Below are 15749 nucleotides of genomic sequence, written 5' to 3' on the forward strand. Positions count from 1 at the left end.
CCTTCCAATGTGCAATACCTCACACTTGTCAGTACTAAACTCCATCTGCCATTTTTCAGCCCATTTTTCCAGCTGGTCCAAGTCCCTCTGCAGGCTCTGAAAACCTTACTCACTGTCTACTACACCTCCAATCTTTGTATCATCAGCAAACTTGCTGATCCAATTTACCACATTATCATCCAGATCATTGATATAGATGACAAATAACAATGGACCCAGCACTGATCCCTGTGGCACACCACTAGTCACAGGCCTCCACTCAGAGAAGCAATTCTCTACCACCGCTCGCTGGCTTCTTCCATCGAGCCAATGTCTAATCCAATTTACCACCTCTCCATGTATACCTAGCGACTGAATTTTCCTAACTAACCTCCCATGCGGGACCTTGTCAAAGGCCTTACTGAAGTCCATGTAGACAATATCCACTGCCTTCCCTTCATCCACTTTCCTGGTAACCTCCTCGAAAAACTCCCAACAGATTGGTCAAACATGACCTACCACGCACAAAGCCATGTTGACTCTCCCTAATAAGCCCCTGTCTATCCAAATGCTTGTAGATTCTGTCTCTTAGTACTCCCTCCAATAACTTAGCTACTACTGACGTTAAACTCACCGGCCTATAATTTCCCGGATTACTTTTCGATCCTTTTTTAAACAATGAAACAACATGAGCCACTCTCCAATCCTTCGGCACTTCACCCGTAGACAGCGACATTTTAAATATTTCTGCCAGGGCCCCCGCAATTTCAGCACTAGTCTCCTTCAAGGTCCGAGGGAACACTCTGTCAGGTCCCGGGGATTTATCCACTTTAATTTTCCTCAAGACAGCAAGCACCTCCTCCTTTTCAATCTGTACAGTTTCCATGGTCTCACTACTTGATTCCCTCAATTCCATAGATTTCATGCCAGCTTCCTTAGTAAATACAGACGCAAAAAACCTATTTAAGATCTCCCCCATTTCCTTTGGTTCCGCACAAAGCCGACCACTCTGATCTTCAAGAGGACCAATTTTATCCCTTACAATCCTTTTGCTCTTAATATACTTGTAAAAGCTCTTTGGATTATCCTTCACTTTGACTGCCAAGGCAACCTCATGTCTTCTTTTAGCCCTCCTGATTTCTTTCTTAAGTATTTTCTTGCACTTCTTATACTCCTCAAGCACCTGATTTACCCCCTGTTTCCTATACATTTCATACAACTCCCTCTTCTTCTTTATCAGAGTTGCAATATCCCTTGAGAACCAAGGTTCCTTATTCCTATTCAATTTGCCTTTAATCCTGACGGGAACATACACTCTCAAAATTTCCCCTTTGAAGGCTTCCCACCTACCAATCACATCTTTGCCAGAGAACAACCTGTCCCAATCCACGCTTTTTAGATCCTTTCTCATTTCTTCAAATTTGGCCTTCTTCCAGTTCAGAACCTCAACACTAGGACCAGATCTATCCTTGTCCATGATCAAATTGAAACTAATGATGTTATGATCACTGGAACCAAAGTGCTCCCCTACACAGACTTCTGTCACTTGCCCTAATTCGTTTCCTAACAGGAGATCCAATATTGCATCCCCTCTAGTTGGTCCCTCTAGATATTGATTTAGAAAACTTTCCTGAACACATTTTACAAACTCTAAACCATCTAGACCCCTAACAGTATGGGAGTCCCAATCAATGTATGGAAAATTAAAATCCCCTACCACCACAACTTTATGTTTCCTGCAGTTGCCTGCTATCTCTCTGCAGATTTGCTCTTCCAAGTCTCGTTGACTATTGGGTGGTCTGTAATACAATCCCACTAATGTGGCCATACCTTTCCTGTTTCTCAGCTCCACCCGTAAGGACTCAGTAGACAAGCCCTCTAATCTGTCCTGCCTGAGCACTGCTGTAATATTTTCCCTAACAAGCAATGCTACTCCCCCACCTTTCATTCCTCTGCCTCGATCACATCTGAAACATCGGAACCCTGGAATATTAAGCTGCCAGTCCTGCCCCTCCTGTAGCCAAGTTTCACTAATTGCTACAACATCGTAATTCCACGTGTCAATCCACGCTCTCAACTCATCCGCCTTCCCCGCAATACTCCTAGCATTGAAATATATACACCTCAGAAGATTCCTGTAGAATTATGGGTAAACACAGGGTAATGGGACTAGTTTAGATGAGTACCTTGGTCAGCATGGATGCTTTGCATTGAAAGACTTGTTTCATATTGTATAACTAAATCAGGGATTCCCAACCTTTTTTTTAATGCCATGGGCCCCTATCGTTAACAAAGGGGTCTATGGACCCCAGGTTGGCAAACCTTGTTCTAAATAAACCATAGCTTGAGGAAGAATTTCTTTGGTGTGCCAGAGCAGAAATGCATATTGTGGCAGCAGTCGGTGGATGCATGGTCAAAAATGAATCACACAAAGTAGTACTCAGTAAATTTTACTTTGGTGTGAAGTTATTTTGGAGAAGCATATGTGCAGGAAGCAGCCTTCCTGTGTGATATGGAAGCTGCAGAATCTATCAAAAAGTCAAAGAAATTTGCCCTTTGATAGCAAGAGAATGTCATTTGTGTGAACTGATAGTTGTAATCATTTATCTGATTCTGTGCTAAATTTCAATCATTTAATGAATAGCTTTTCTTTGCAACCTTAGATTTGTTAATTATTGAAACCAATTTCTGTAGTTTGAATTATTCTTCTGTCTTCTCCTTCAATCTACAAACCCCATTTCCAGAAAAGTTGGGATATTTTCCAAAATGCAATAAAAACAAAAATCTGTGGTATGTTAATTCACATGAACCTTTATTTAACTAACAAAAGTACAAAGAAAAGATTTTCAATAGTTTTACTGGCCAACTTAATTGTATTTTGTAAACATACAATTTTGTAAACAAATTTAGAATTTGATGGCTGCAACACACTCAACAGGAGTTGGGACAGAGTTAAAATAAGATTGAAAAGTGCACAGAATATTCAAGTAACACCTGTTTGGAAGACTCCACATTAAGCAGACTAATTGGTAGCAGGTAAGGTATCATGACTGGGTAAAAGTAGCATCCATCAAAGACTCAGTCTTTGCAAGCAAGGATGGGTCGTGGCTCACACCTTTGTGCCAAAATTCGTGAGTTGTTAGTCAGTTCAAAAGGAACATTTCTCAACGCAAGATTGCAGAGAATTTAGGTCTTTCAACATCTACAGTACATAATATTGTGAAAAAATTCAGAGAATTCAGAGACATCTCAATGCGTAAAGGGCAAGGGTGGAAACCACTGTTGAATGCGCGTGATCTTCGAGCCCTCAGGCGGTACTGCCTAAGAAACCGTCATGCTACTGTGACAATTATAGCCATCTGGGTTCGGGAGTACTTCGGAAAACCATTGTCACTCAACACAGTCCGTCGCTGCATCCAGAAATGCAGCTTGAAACTGTATTACGCAAGGAGGAAGCCATACATCAACTCTAAGCAGAAATGCTAGCGAGTTCTCTGGACCCGAGCTCATCTCAGATGGACCGAAAGATTGTGAAACCGTGTGCTGTGGTCAGATGAGTCCACATTTCAGCTAGTTTTTGGAAAAAATGGGTGTCGAGTTCTCTGTGCCAAAGATGAAAACGACCATCCAGATTGTTATCAGCGAAAGGTGCAAAAGCCAGCATCTGTGATGGTATTGGGGTGCATCAGTGCCCACGGCATGGGTGAGTTGCATGTATGTGAAGGTACCATTGACTCTGAGGCATATATTAGGATTTTAGAGAGACATATGTTGCCATCAAGGCGACGTCTCTTCCCGGGACATCCATGCTTATTTCAGCAGGACAATGCCAGACCACATTCTGCACGGGGTACAACAGCATGGCTTTGTAGACACAGAGTGCGTGTGCTTGATTGGCCTGCTGCCAGTTCAGATCCATCTCCTGTTGAAAATGTATGGCGCATCATGAAGAGGAGAATCAGACACGGAGACCACAGACTGTTGAGCAGCTGAAGTCTTATATCATGCAAGAATGGACAAAATTTCCAATTGCAAATCTACTACAATTAGCATCCTCAGTTCCAAAACGATTAAAAAGTGTTATTAAAAGGAAAGGTGATGTAACACAATGGTAAACATGCCTCTGTCCCAACTTTTGTTGAGTGTGTTGCAGCCATCAAATTCTAAATTTGTGTATGTTTACAAAATACAATTAAGTTGGTCAGTAAATCTATTGAAAATCTTTTCTTTGTACTTTTGTCAGTTAAATAAAGGTTCACGTGAATTAACATATCACAGATTTTTGTTTTTATTGCATTTTGGAAAATATCCCAACTTTTCTGGAAATGGGGTTTGTATGACTGAACCAATGTTCACTCTGGTGTTTTTTTTTACAGCTGCGCGCACCAGCCATTGCTCTGTGCGGGCAATTTTCACACTGCCTGAAAACTGACCGGTACTTTAATAAAGCATTATATTAAAAAAATTCCAGTAGTGCAGCAATGAAGTCTATGTATGCTGAAGCAATTCAGTTACTGCACGGATGTGAACCTGCGCAGCTTGGCGGCAACAGTGGACTGAACTTTATTAAGAACATTAAATGCTATTTTATAATCTAAATATTTCATTTCCCCTTTTAGAACATAGAACATAATACAGCACAGGCCCTTCGGCCCATGATGTTGTGCCAGTCTTTTAACGTACTTCAAGATCAATCTAACCCTTCCCTACCACATAGCCCTCTATTTTCCTAATGCCTGTCTTAAGAGTCTCTTAAATGTTCCTAATGTATTTAATTCTACCACCATCCCTGGCAGTGTGTTCCACACACTTACCACTCGCTGTGTGTAAAAATGAAGGCAGACATACCTCACACCTTCTTAACCATCTGATCAGCTTGCATGATAATTTTGAGGGATCTATGGACGTGGACTCCAAGATCCCTCTCTTCCTCCACACTGTTAGAATCTTGCCAGACCCCTGCTGAACACCACTAGTCACGAACCTCGGGCAGAATATGTTCCATCTGCTACCATCCTGTGCCTTCTGTGGTCAAGCCAATTTTGAAAACACTCAGTCAAATTTCCATGGACCCATATCCCTGTAATTATCTGCTGCTGTTCTTGGATGATGTGCAATTACTTTGATAATTAGAGTCATATAGCATGGAAGCAGACATATATTGGCTCACCAGCCATCAAGCATCCAGTTACACTATTCCTACACCAATATCAGTTTACTTTCCCTGCACTTTCATCAACTACCTCCCACTCCACCACCACCAGAATCTACCACTAAGTGAGGGGCAATTTATAGATGCCAAATAATCTACCAACCTCAAGCAAGAGAAAATCTACAGATGCTGAAGATCTAAGCAACACACATCAAATGCTGAAGAAACTCAGTAGACCGGGCAGCATCTATGGAAAAAAGCACAGTCGACGTTTCCGGCTGAAACCTTTTGGCAGGACTCGAAGGGTTTCGGCCGGAAACGTCGACTGTGCTTTTTTCCATAGATGCTGCCTGGCCTGAGTTCCTCCAGCATTTTGGGTGTGCTGCTCGAATCTACCAACCTCAATGTTTTTGGGATGCAGAAAGAAACCAGAACTCATGCAATTCATGCAGTCAGAGGGAACATGCAACTTTCATTCAAATGTCACCAGAGGTCAAGGTTGAACCTGGGATTGCTGAAGCTGTAAGGCAGCAGCTCTGCTAGCAGAACCACTGTGTCACATCAATTTTTAAGTGTCACAAATCTAAACACTGTATAAATTCTTATATTTAATTTATGAGAAAACTAAGCTGCTTTTTGCTTCTATTTATACTACTGTTAATTCTTTGTTTTACTGGGAAGTCACACTAATAGGTTTTAGCACTCTGCAGACAGGATTTGATATCTAATGTTCAGAATGTTATGAGGCGGAAGTGGAGACAAACATATTTTATTATTTCAGAAAAACTGGCCAGAATTTTCCATTTGGCAGAGATTCTAGTGATCTATATTAAAACACCACCACGCTATGCCATCTCTAATCCAGGAGTGCGCCTAAAGGAAACTTGTTGACATTCTGAACTCAGTATATTGTGCTGCATGACATAGAAGGGAAAAATAAAAATCGAACAGTGGAAGGAAATGTTTTAATAAAATTGAAATTTACAGTTTACTGAATCTTTTTGCATGATTGCTGTAATGGAATTTGATGAAGTATTTCAAGGAGTTTTTCTTCTGTACAGTGACCTTCAAATGCTTGATTTTCTTTCTCTTTAGGATTACTGCCAAGTGACTGTGAACCATTTGTAAAGGATCTTTGTATCTCTATGTGGTCACGGATTGCTCTTATTCATTGGGATCAAGGTACTAAAACTGGTGTGGAGGAGAGAAGATAAAGTTAAAGGGGGGCTCAATTTTAAAATTATTCAATACTTATTAGTGGAATAAAGACTTGCAGATGTGGGGTGCAGAAAAAACATACCTCCCTTAAGCGGCAAGCTGCAAATCAAATCTTTGGGAGCCTCTGGTCTGAATAATGACAAATTCAGAATCAGAGTCAAGTTTATTATTACTAGCATATGTTGTGAAATTGTTGTGTTTTGTGGCAGGAGTACAGTGTAATACATTAAAAAATAAATAAGTAGTGCAAATAGAGAGGAAAAAATAGTGAGGCAGTGTTCATTATCCATTCAGAAATCTGATGGCAGAGGGGGAGAAGCAGTTCCTAAAATGCTGAGTGTATGTTTTCAGACTCCTGTACCTCCTTTCTGATAGTAGTAATAAGAAGAGATCACGTACTGGGTGACGGAGTTCCTTAATGATGGATGCTGCCTTTTTGAGTCATCTACTTTTAAAAATGTCCTCGGTGGTGGGGAGTCAAGTGCCCATAATGGAGCTGCCTGAGATTACAACCCTCTGCAGCTTTTTCCGATCCTGTGCAACAACAGCCCCTCCATACCAGATGGCAATGGAGCCATAACAAATTGTTTATTAGTAATGTGGCTTCATGTTTAATTTTTTGGACTAATGTCCAGAGTATTTAGATATTTGGCTTTGAAACCCAGCACAGCAGCTGGGGAATTTAAATTCAATTAATAAAATGAATTTGGAATGAAAAACTAGCATTAGTAATATTACCTACTTGTGTTACTATTTATTGTAAACACCCATATGAGCTACCAGCTTCAGCCAATCTACCATTGAAAAGTGCAGGAAGATACTCAATTTAGGGGCAATATACAACATCCTATGAAAGAAATTTTATCAATAGAAAGCTGCAGGTGAACATCAGATTATTTAGATGTCTTAATATGTTACACAGTATTTTATGGACTTATTTTAAGTCCAGCGAGAAACTAAATATAAAACCAAAGCTTGAAACAGGTTAGAAGAGCAACCATAGATTTATAGAATTGTACAGTACAAAGATTGATCCTCGCAGTCCAGCTTGTCCTTGATGACGTTAATCCCTATTACATTAGGCCTGTATTTTTCTACAGCTTTCCTATCAAATTATCTATCCAAATGCCTTTTAAATGTTGTAAGAATAATAATTTAGTGAACTGCAATGTAATTGAATAATGGTGTAGAAACAGATTTTAGAATCTGCATTTACTTTTGGGATTTTCTTGATAGGTTTTTGGGCCTAATATGCTTTGACTGTGGAGATCTGTTAAAATGAATGTGAAGCAGTATTAATCTATTAAGTAAATTTTGATATTTCTAATCTACACTTAAATAGTCACTGATGTTTCCAATAATAGCTGGAATAAAATTATGAACTACTGTTTAACAGACCTTTTTTACGTAAATAGTGTATGGTTCCACAAATGTTCAAAACTGTTTCTATTTCTTCTAACTATCTTTTTACATATTTGAGCAAGTTAGTAAATTTTTGATGGCTTTTTTACAGTTGGCCCTTTCGTATTCTACTAGGCCATGCAAGGTGATGAGAGGGATGACAACTAAAAATTGTCATCTCTTGACAATTTCCCTTTCCTTTTTCTATGTGGTGAGACTGAGGCAAATTGTAGCATTACTACTGCTGATTCAGCTAAGATTAAGTAACTTCTATGAGGCAGCGTAAATTATTGTGTTATGTTTATGGATTAATACAGTGCAGTATTCTTGATTCTTGATTTATTGCTCATACTGATCTAATAACAGATTGAAAAAGAATGGAGGATATTAATAATTATGTGTGTATAAGTTTCACTCATAATTTAAGAATGCGTATGTTTCTATTTTTCAAGTGATATATATTGAAATAGAAAAATTATACCCAGTAAGGTGCATTGATTTTCCCCATAAGCTATAAGCATAATCAAGAAGAGATGTGATTATGTAACAGAAACCAAAAACCCATGTTGCTGTACATCTGCCCTGCAAGTTGTTCAGAGAAAGCAGAAAGTTGTGGGAAGTAAAATAATTTGCACAATGATGAAGGAAGGAAGCCCTTTCATACAAGTCTTTCAAAGTAAATCAAATAATTCTCTATCCTCATCCATGAAAACATGGAGTCGTTTTCATATTTGTGATTGCATTCATTCTGTGATATATTGAATGATATATACTATTTTATCCAAATTGCTTTCATGGATGATTGCGATGGGAAATATTCCGGATTTTGGTACTTACTCACACTATTAAAAATAAACTTTGTGTCCAGTATTTCCATTTCCATGTAGTAATTTTGACAAATACAATTTTTGAACAAATAAAAAGCTTCAAAATCCCTGCAAGATTGCTTTTAAAGTTCATATCAACTTTTCTTATGTATTGTTCTTTGGACCAACATCCATAATTGCCTGGTTGTGATTTTGCAAAGTAGCTTTGATTGTTTTCAGAATTAAAAGCATGACACATATGCAAGGTTTTGGTTTTTAGTTTGCTTCAGGATGTTTTTTCTTGCCAAAGTATCAGCTTATAAATCATGCTGGTCATTTTGTATAACCTGTAGAAATCTTTTTAAGGCATAACATTTGTAGAATTGGTATAATTTATATTTTTATACATTTTCCAGTATTCTGCAGCACCTTAGGATCAACATTGAAGGATAAATGTTTTCCTGATCCTGAAACAAAGGGAGCTACACAAAGAAGCAGGACATCAGGGCTTTTCCTGGCACTCTTTCATCCTCTCTGTATAACATTAACCTGGTTGATGGAGCAAGCTCAAAATCAAGGTCAGCAAATAAAACATTGGTCTGCTGAATTTAGAAGGTTGTTTAAATGCTATAGTCTTAAAACACCTTCTGATAGATATATAATAGGTTTTGGTTAACTAGGCCAGGTGCTTATTTCAGACAACTTGTAAAGAACAAAAACTAATGGAGTCAATTGCTGGGATTCTCTTCATTTATTTGGGGCACTATGTCGTTTAATTGGACAAGAGACTGTTGGCGAAATATCTAACTAGTGACAGTCATGTGCACTTGTGTGACCGTTAGATGCTATAGCATGCTGAAAGGAACAGTTTTTTAAGTTGTGTCAGTTGTGTGCCGGTGTTCAAAAAGCAGTGATTTTTGTCACTTTTATTTGGTGAGAAATAAGCAGTAAGACAATACATAACTGTCACCGTGGTTTTAAGTATTCAGGGTTGGAGATGCCAGAAATAGCTGGGTTGAAAATTAAATGATTTCACTACTTCAGCAAGTTAGGACCTACAAAGAATTTGAAGACATGAGCAGTTATCTTGAATGCTACAATGAGAATGATTTGGAGAATGCAATTGCCAAAACCATTGTATGAAGGTAGTCCATTATTTGCACTAGGTGTCTACACTGATTTTGTTCATTTATGGTCAATCAAAAGAATACAACAGCGTACACCAGATAAATTCCCCTGTCAGTAACTATTAGGAACTAATACAAAGTTTTAGAGAACTGTAGTAGTATTGGTAGTTTTCTAATTTGTTCTGTATTTTAGTTAGATACATAATTTGTTACCAGCTTGTCTTTTTTATAACCGTTTCCTTGAAACTGGATAATTGGGGCAGCTGTTTAACTAGGCCACATTGGGCTGATCCTGAAACCGAAATCCACTGTAACTAATTTATCCATGCTGACTTTAAGTCATCAGCTGTGATCATTCTCTGGACAACAATGAAAAGAAGAGGTTATGTCTCCCATACAAAGAAATGCTGGTTTAAATTTAGCTTATGAGTGACGTTACTGAATAACTATTTCCTGAAAACAGCTTCAGATATCTTCCCCTTTGGAGGCATCAGATAAGGAAGATTATAATCTGTATTGGCATGTAATTGCATAAAATTATGCTAATGCATTCCTGTGCGTCAGCCATTTGGCACAGCCTATATGATATTGTAGGATAAAATGTAACTGTTCACGTTGGCCATTCTCTCCGGAGGATAATGCTTCTGCAACATTCACCGTGTCACAACTCCTTAGTACTTTAAATGTTTGAATGTCATCCCTCATTCTTCTAAATTCTAAGTAATGCAGGTTCAAACTGTTTAGCCTCTCTTGGTAGGACAACACTTTCATCAGAGGTCAGACCGCATTTGCAGTATTGAGCAATTGTGGGCCCCTTATCTAAGAAAGGATGTGCTGGCATTGGAGAGAGTCTCAAGGAGGTTTACAAGAATGATCTCAGGAATGAAAGGATTAACATGAGTATTTGTTGGCTGTAGGCCTATACTCACTGGAGTTAGAAAGAAGAGGGGAGAATCTCATTGAAACCTATCAAATACTGAAAGACCTAGATAGAGTGGATATGGTGAGTATATTTCCAAATAGTGGGACAGTCTAGGACCAGAGAGTACAGCCTCATAATAGAAGGTCATCCTGTTAAGACAGAGCTGAGGAGGGTGATGAATCTGCAGAATTCATTGCTACAGACAGCTGTGGAGGCCAAGTTATTAAGTATATTTAAAGGGGAGATTGATAAATTCTTGATTAGTAAGAGTGTCAAAGGTTACAGGGAAAAGGCAGGAGAATAGGGTTGAGAGGGATAAGAAATCATTAATGATCAATGGTGGAGCAGACTCGATGGACTGAATGGACGAATTGTGTTATGGTTTTACGGTTTCGGGACAGGACCTGGTGAATATCCTTTATATTGCCTCCAATGTGACTGTAGCCTTCTTTAGGTAAGAGGATCAAAATTATATGCAATTTTCCAGGTGAGGTCTGTTCAACATCCTGCACAATTGCAATAAAATCTTCCTTATTTTAAGCTCCAATACTTTTGCAGTAAAGGTCAGAATGCAGTTTGCTGTCTTGACTACTTGTTAGACCTGCCCGCTAGCTTTTTGTAATTCATTGTGTCGCAATGTTATGTTGCCAGTTGAGTTAACTTTCTTGCTGCAAGTCTAATTAAGATTCTTTGACATGCAAAAACCTATTATGTGTCACATTAAAATATTTTTTTTGGTGAACTTGTTTCATGATTATTTTTATTATGAAATCACTTAAACAAGTAAAAGCAAAAGATAATATTTTTATTTTAAAACGTGGTTCCAAAGATTAGATACATCTAATAATATCAAATCATATTCACAAAATGCTATAATGGTATGGTTGTTCTTTAGTGTTCTACTTATTTAACACTATCCAGTACACATCAAGATAGATTTTAAGAATTCAAATGTTTGGAAGAATAATTTCTAGGACTCTCATCTGGAGAAAAAAGAACTTAAACTTCAGATTCAATTTACATTATATTAATAAATAAATTTCATTTACTGAACATTAATAGAGTAAGAATTAATATTACAGACGGCTTCATTAAGGTTTATTCGTTTTTTGACAGAAGGAAGATAGTGTTTTGATAGCATTATAATTCCATACAAATTGGAAAAAGTGCTTAAAATAAACTCCAAAAGTTTTGAAGTGTAAGCTAGGTGAAACTTAATTTAAACTGCAACTTTTGTAGCTTACCAAAGGAGATCATATTTTCAAAAAATCTTAATTAACCTGGATAGTTGTTCAATGAACCATGCTTAAGTTAATTGAGTCCAGTAAATGAACACACTAATGCACACAGGATGGTAATTTAAGAAAATGAATAATCAATTAAAAATTAATAAATGATTGGAGTTTATCTTCTTGCTGCCTGTCAACATTATCTGAATACAGAAATAATGCAAAATGTATGATATACTCAGCATGTCAGGCATCATTTATGGAGAAAATAATAAGCGTTATATTTCAGGCTGGTGACAGCAATGACAGTTTTGTCTGAGAACAGCACTGGTTCCCTGAGATGCATCCAGTTTTTTCCCACCACCATTTGTAGTTCCACCTGCAGCATGAACACATTTCCACAATACCAAAATCTGAAACTACCCCTCAGCCTTGTGATTACTGACAAGGTTAAGGTTCTGAATCCACTGGAATATAAAATAGTATGTGAATATGTTTTTTTCAATAGGTTGATCAAATTACCAGAGTGCTTCATGAAACCAACTGAAGTTTAAATTTAACTATTGAAGGCTGTTACTGTTTTGCCAAAGCAGCTTCTCTACAGATAAAAAGGAGTCATAGTTGCCTTCTGTTGAGTGAATTTTACAGGTTCAAAGGATAGAACAACTTCGTATAGTCACTGGATGTGAGAGTTACCACCTCAAACACTTCAGGCTTCATTAGAAGTTATAAACCATTGATGATAACAGATTGAATAGCCATTTGGCAGCTACGTTATTGTGAACAACATTATTTAATGAAGTTCAAAGTTCAAAGTAAATTTATTATCAAAGTACATATATGTTGCCATATACAAACCTGAGATTCAGTTTTTTGCGGGTATTCACAATAAATACAAGAAACACAATAGAATCAATGAAAGACCACTTTTTTCCTGACCGGACAGACAAACAATCAATGTGAAAAAGACAACAAATTGTGCAAATACAAAAAGATAATAATAAATAAGCAATAAATATCAAGACCTTGAGCTGAAGAGTCCTTGAAAGTGAGTCCATAGGTTGTGGGCAAGTGAAGTTGAGTGAAGTTATCCCCATTGGTTCAAGAACCTGATGGTTGAGGGGTAATAACTGTTCCTGAACCTGATGGTGTAGGTCCTAAGGCTCCTGAACCTTCTTTTCCTGAGGGCAGCAACGAGAAGAGAGTATGGCCTGGATGGTGGGGGTCCTTGATGACGGATGCTGCATCAGCACTCCATGTAGATATGCTCAATGGTGAGAAGGGCTATGCCCATGATGGACTGGGTTGTATCCACTACTTTTTGTAGACTTTTCTGTTCAAGGCCATTGGTGTTTCCATGCCAGGCTGTGATGCAACCAGTCAATATACTCTCCACCACACATCTATAGAAGTTTGTCAAGGTTTTAGGTCACATGCCAAATCTTCGCAAACTTCTTAGAAAGCAGAGGCACTGCGTGCTCTCATTGTAGTTGCTCCTGCATGCTGGACTCAGCCTTTAATGTTTCAGACTTGTCCCTAATCAAGCTGTGTTGCAGTTAATTTCAGAGGGTAGTTTCAGGTATTGGTATTTGTGGAAATGTGTTCATTCTGCAGGTGTAACTACAAATGATGGTGGGAAATAAGGTATCCTAAGAACCTAGGAAATTATAAGTGTTATTTGAAAGTACTAAAGCAAAGTGATTTGCATAGATGTATGGCATGTGATTAGATGGAGAAATAAGGAAAAGGCTAGATTTAGGAGATTTAGCCTGTGACTTGCAAGGCAACGACAGGCAGGGGTCATAGCCTGCATAGAGGGATACCTAGTTACTTGACAATCACTGAGATTATTAAAGCCAAAGTTTAGCTAAGCATGTGCAGTATTGATTCTTCATAATAACATGTACTACTGAGAATAGAATCCAGGTTTTGATTTAACTGAAATAGTATCCAGGTTTTGATTTAACTGAAATAGTGGTATAGTAATCAATCATTCTACTCCACCACAAGGTGTTAAGGCCAGAACTTTTTTTGACAAGGTTAAGAACTATGAGTGTGGTGCATGGCCAGGTGGTTAGGGCGTTGGACTAGCGATCTGAAGGTCGTGGGTTCGAGCCTCAGATGAGGGAGCATGTGTGTCCTTGAGCAAGGCACTTAACCACACAATGCTCCAGTCTACCAGCAAAAATGCTGGGGGTTAACCTCGCGATAGACTGGCATCCTATCTGGGGGGAGTCTCGTACTTTCAGTTGCTTCATGCCATGGAAACCGGCATAAGCACTGGCCTGATGGGCCACAAGGCTCGGGACAGACTTTAAAAAGAACTATGAGGCACTACCTGCATATTATCACCTCTCTTAATCCATCATCTGGTCTTTATGTTATTAGAGTGCTTCTTCAAAATCTAAGATTTTAAAGAAAGTTTCTTTAGAACAGAATAGAAAGAAATTTTTTAATGAAACTCTTTAGAACAGAAATTTTCTCCAACTAAATATTGGAGTTGTAGTCTCCAGAGAGGGTACAGAAGAGGTTCATCAGAATGTTGCCTGGATTGGGGTACAGTATATGGATTCTTTTTGCTGGAGTATTCGAGCCTGAGGGGTAACTTGATCAAAGTATATAAAATTATGAGCGGTTTAGATAAAATAGACGGAGCCTTTTTACCAGGGTGAAAAGATCAAATGCAGGAGAGCCTAGGTTTAAGGTGGGGGCAGGGCTGGGGGAATTTTAAAGAAAATGAGCAAGGCAACTTTTTAATGCGAAGAATGATAGCTGTGTGAAACAGTCTGCCAAGGGAGGTGGTAAGGGTAGATAAGACAACAACATTTATGAGGCATTTAAACAAGCACATAAATTGGCAGGAAGTGGAGGAATACAAACAACAGGACATGTAAAAGCCACCAGCTTGTGCTGTACTGGTGGAGAGAGGGAAAAAAATGAGTCAATAATACAAATGATGACCTACAGCAGATCAGGGCAGTGCTGTCACAGAAAGTAAATTAACTGAAGTGGTTGAATTGATATTGAGTCCAGAAGGCAACAATGAGTCCAGACCAATGTAAGGTTATTCCTTCAGTTACTTTGGCCTTGTCAGAATGGTGGATACATCAGAGGGGGAGGGGGATAGAGAATTAAAGTGATATACAAGTGGCAGTTCAAGGTGGCCCCTGCTATGTGATTGCAGGTTCCCTGAAAAATGAACACCCAATCTGTACTTGATTTCTCTAATTCAGAGATCAAATTGTGAACGTTGAAAGGAAATCTTATTATCGCAAAGTATTTTGTCTCTTGGCGATTTCTTTCATCTTTGGACTTTACAGATTTTTTGAATTTTATAGTGCTTTTGTGGTCATTACTCAGAAATCGGTCCATCCAAAGTGCTGCAACAAGATTCTGTGAATATTTTCCTTCCTTTCTGTTATAAAATAGCATTCAGATAATTACTGTTTGTTAAAGGATTAATCTATAAGATTTTGATAACACAGTATTCTCTTCCTTACTTTTGCAATTTAAAACATTGTTTTTTTAATTATTACTTCAGCTATTACTTTTCAGTTTCTTTGCATTTACTGTATAGTGACCTTGGACTTTTAACCGGAATTCTCCATAAAAGTTTATGTAGTTTAAAATTAAATGCTATTGTCTATTCAGTAATTGCATTTCTCTAAATTTTTTATTGAATTAATCTAGACCACTGAATAATTATACATGCAGTGTGATGTATGACAGGTAATAAAATCCAGCAGAACTACTGTGCAATAAAATTGTGCTTCATAATCCCATTTGGTATTGCTATGTAATAAGCTTTTGTAAGTGACATTATTCATTAGGATATGGAGTAGAAAGACAACTGGTGGTTGCAAAAAAAACAATGCAACAAATATTCCAAAAGGTATTCAAAATCACTAACTAGGT

General features: G+C 38.0%; 1 protein-coding gene across 9 annotated transcripts in view; it reads left to right on the forward strand.

The window, feature by feature from the left end:
- ccdc142 (coiled-coil domain containing 142) overlaps positions 1-15749 on the forward strand; it is a 125796-nt gene that overhangs the window by 53169 nt on the left and 56878 nt on the right. For all 9 annotated transcript variants that reach the window (XR_010017767.1, XM_063047017.1, XM_063047021.1 and 6 more), the window contains 2 exons: positions 6227-6313; positions 8973-9134. Coding sequence is in view for 8 of the 9 variants with exons in the window: in XM_063047017.1 (XP_062903087.1) it covers positions 6227-6313; positions 8973-9134 (249 nt within the window). In the remaining variant the exon portion in view is untranslated. The remainder of the gene's footprint in view (positions 1-6226; positions 6314-8972; positions 9135-15749) is intronic.

The sequence above is a fragment of the Mobula hypostoma genome, chromosome 4, assembly GCF_963921235.1.
Source record: "Mobula hypostoma chromosome 4, sMobHyp1.1, whole genome shotgun sequence".
Lineage (NCBI taxonomy): Eukaryota > Metazoa > Chordata > Chondrichthyes > Myliobatiformes > Myliobatidae > Mobula > Mobula hypostoma.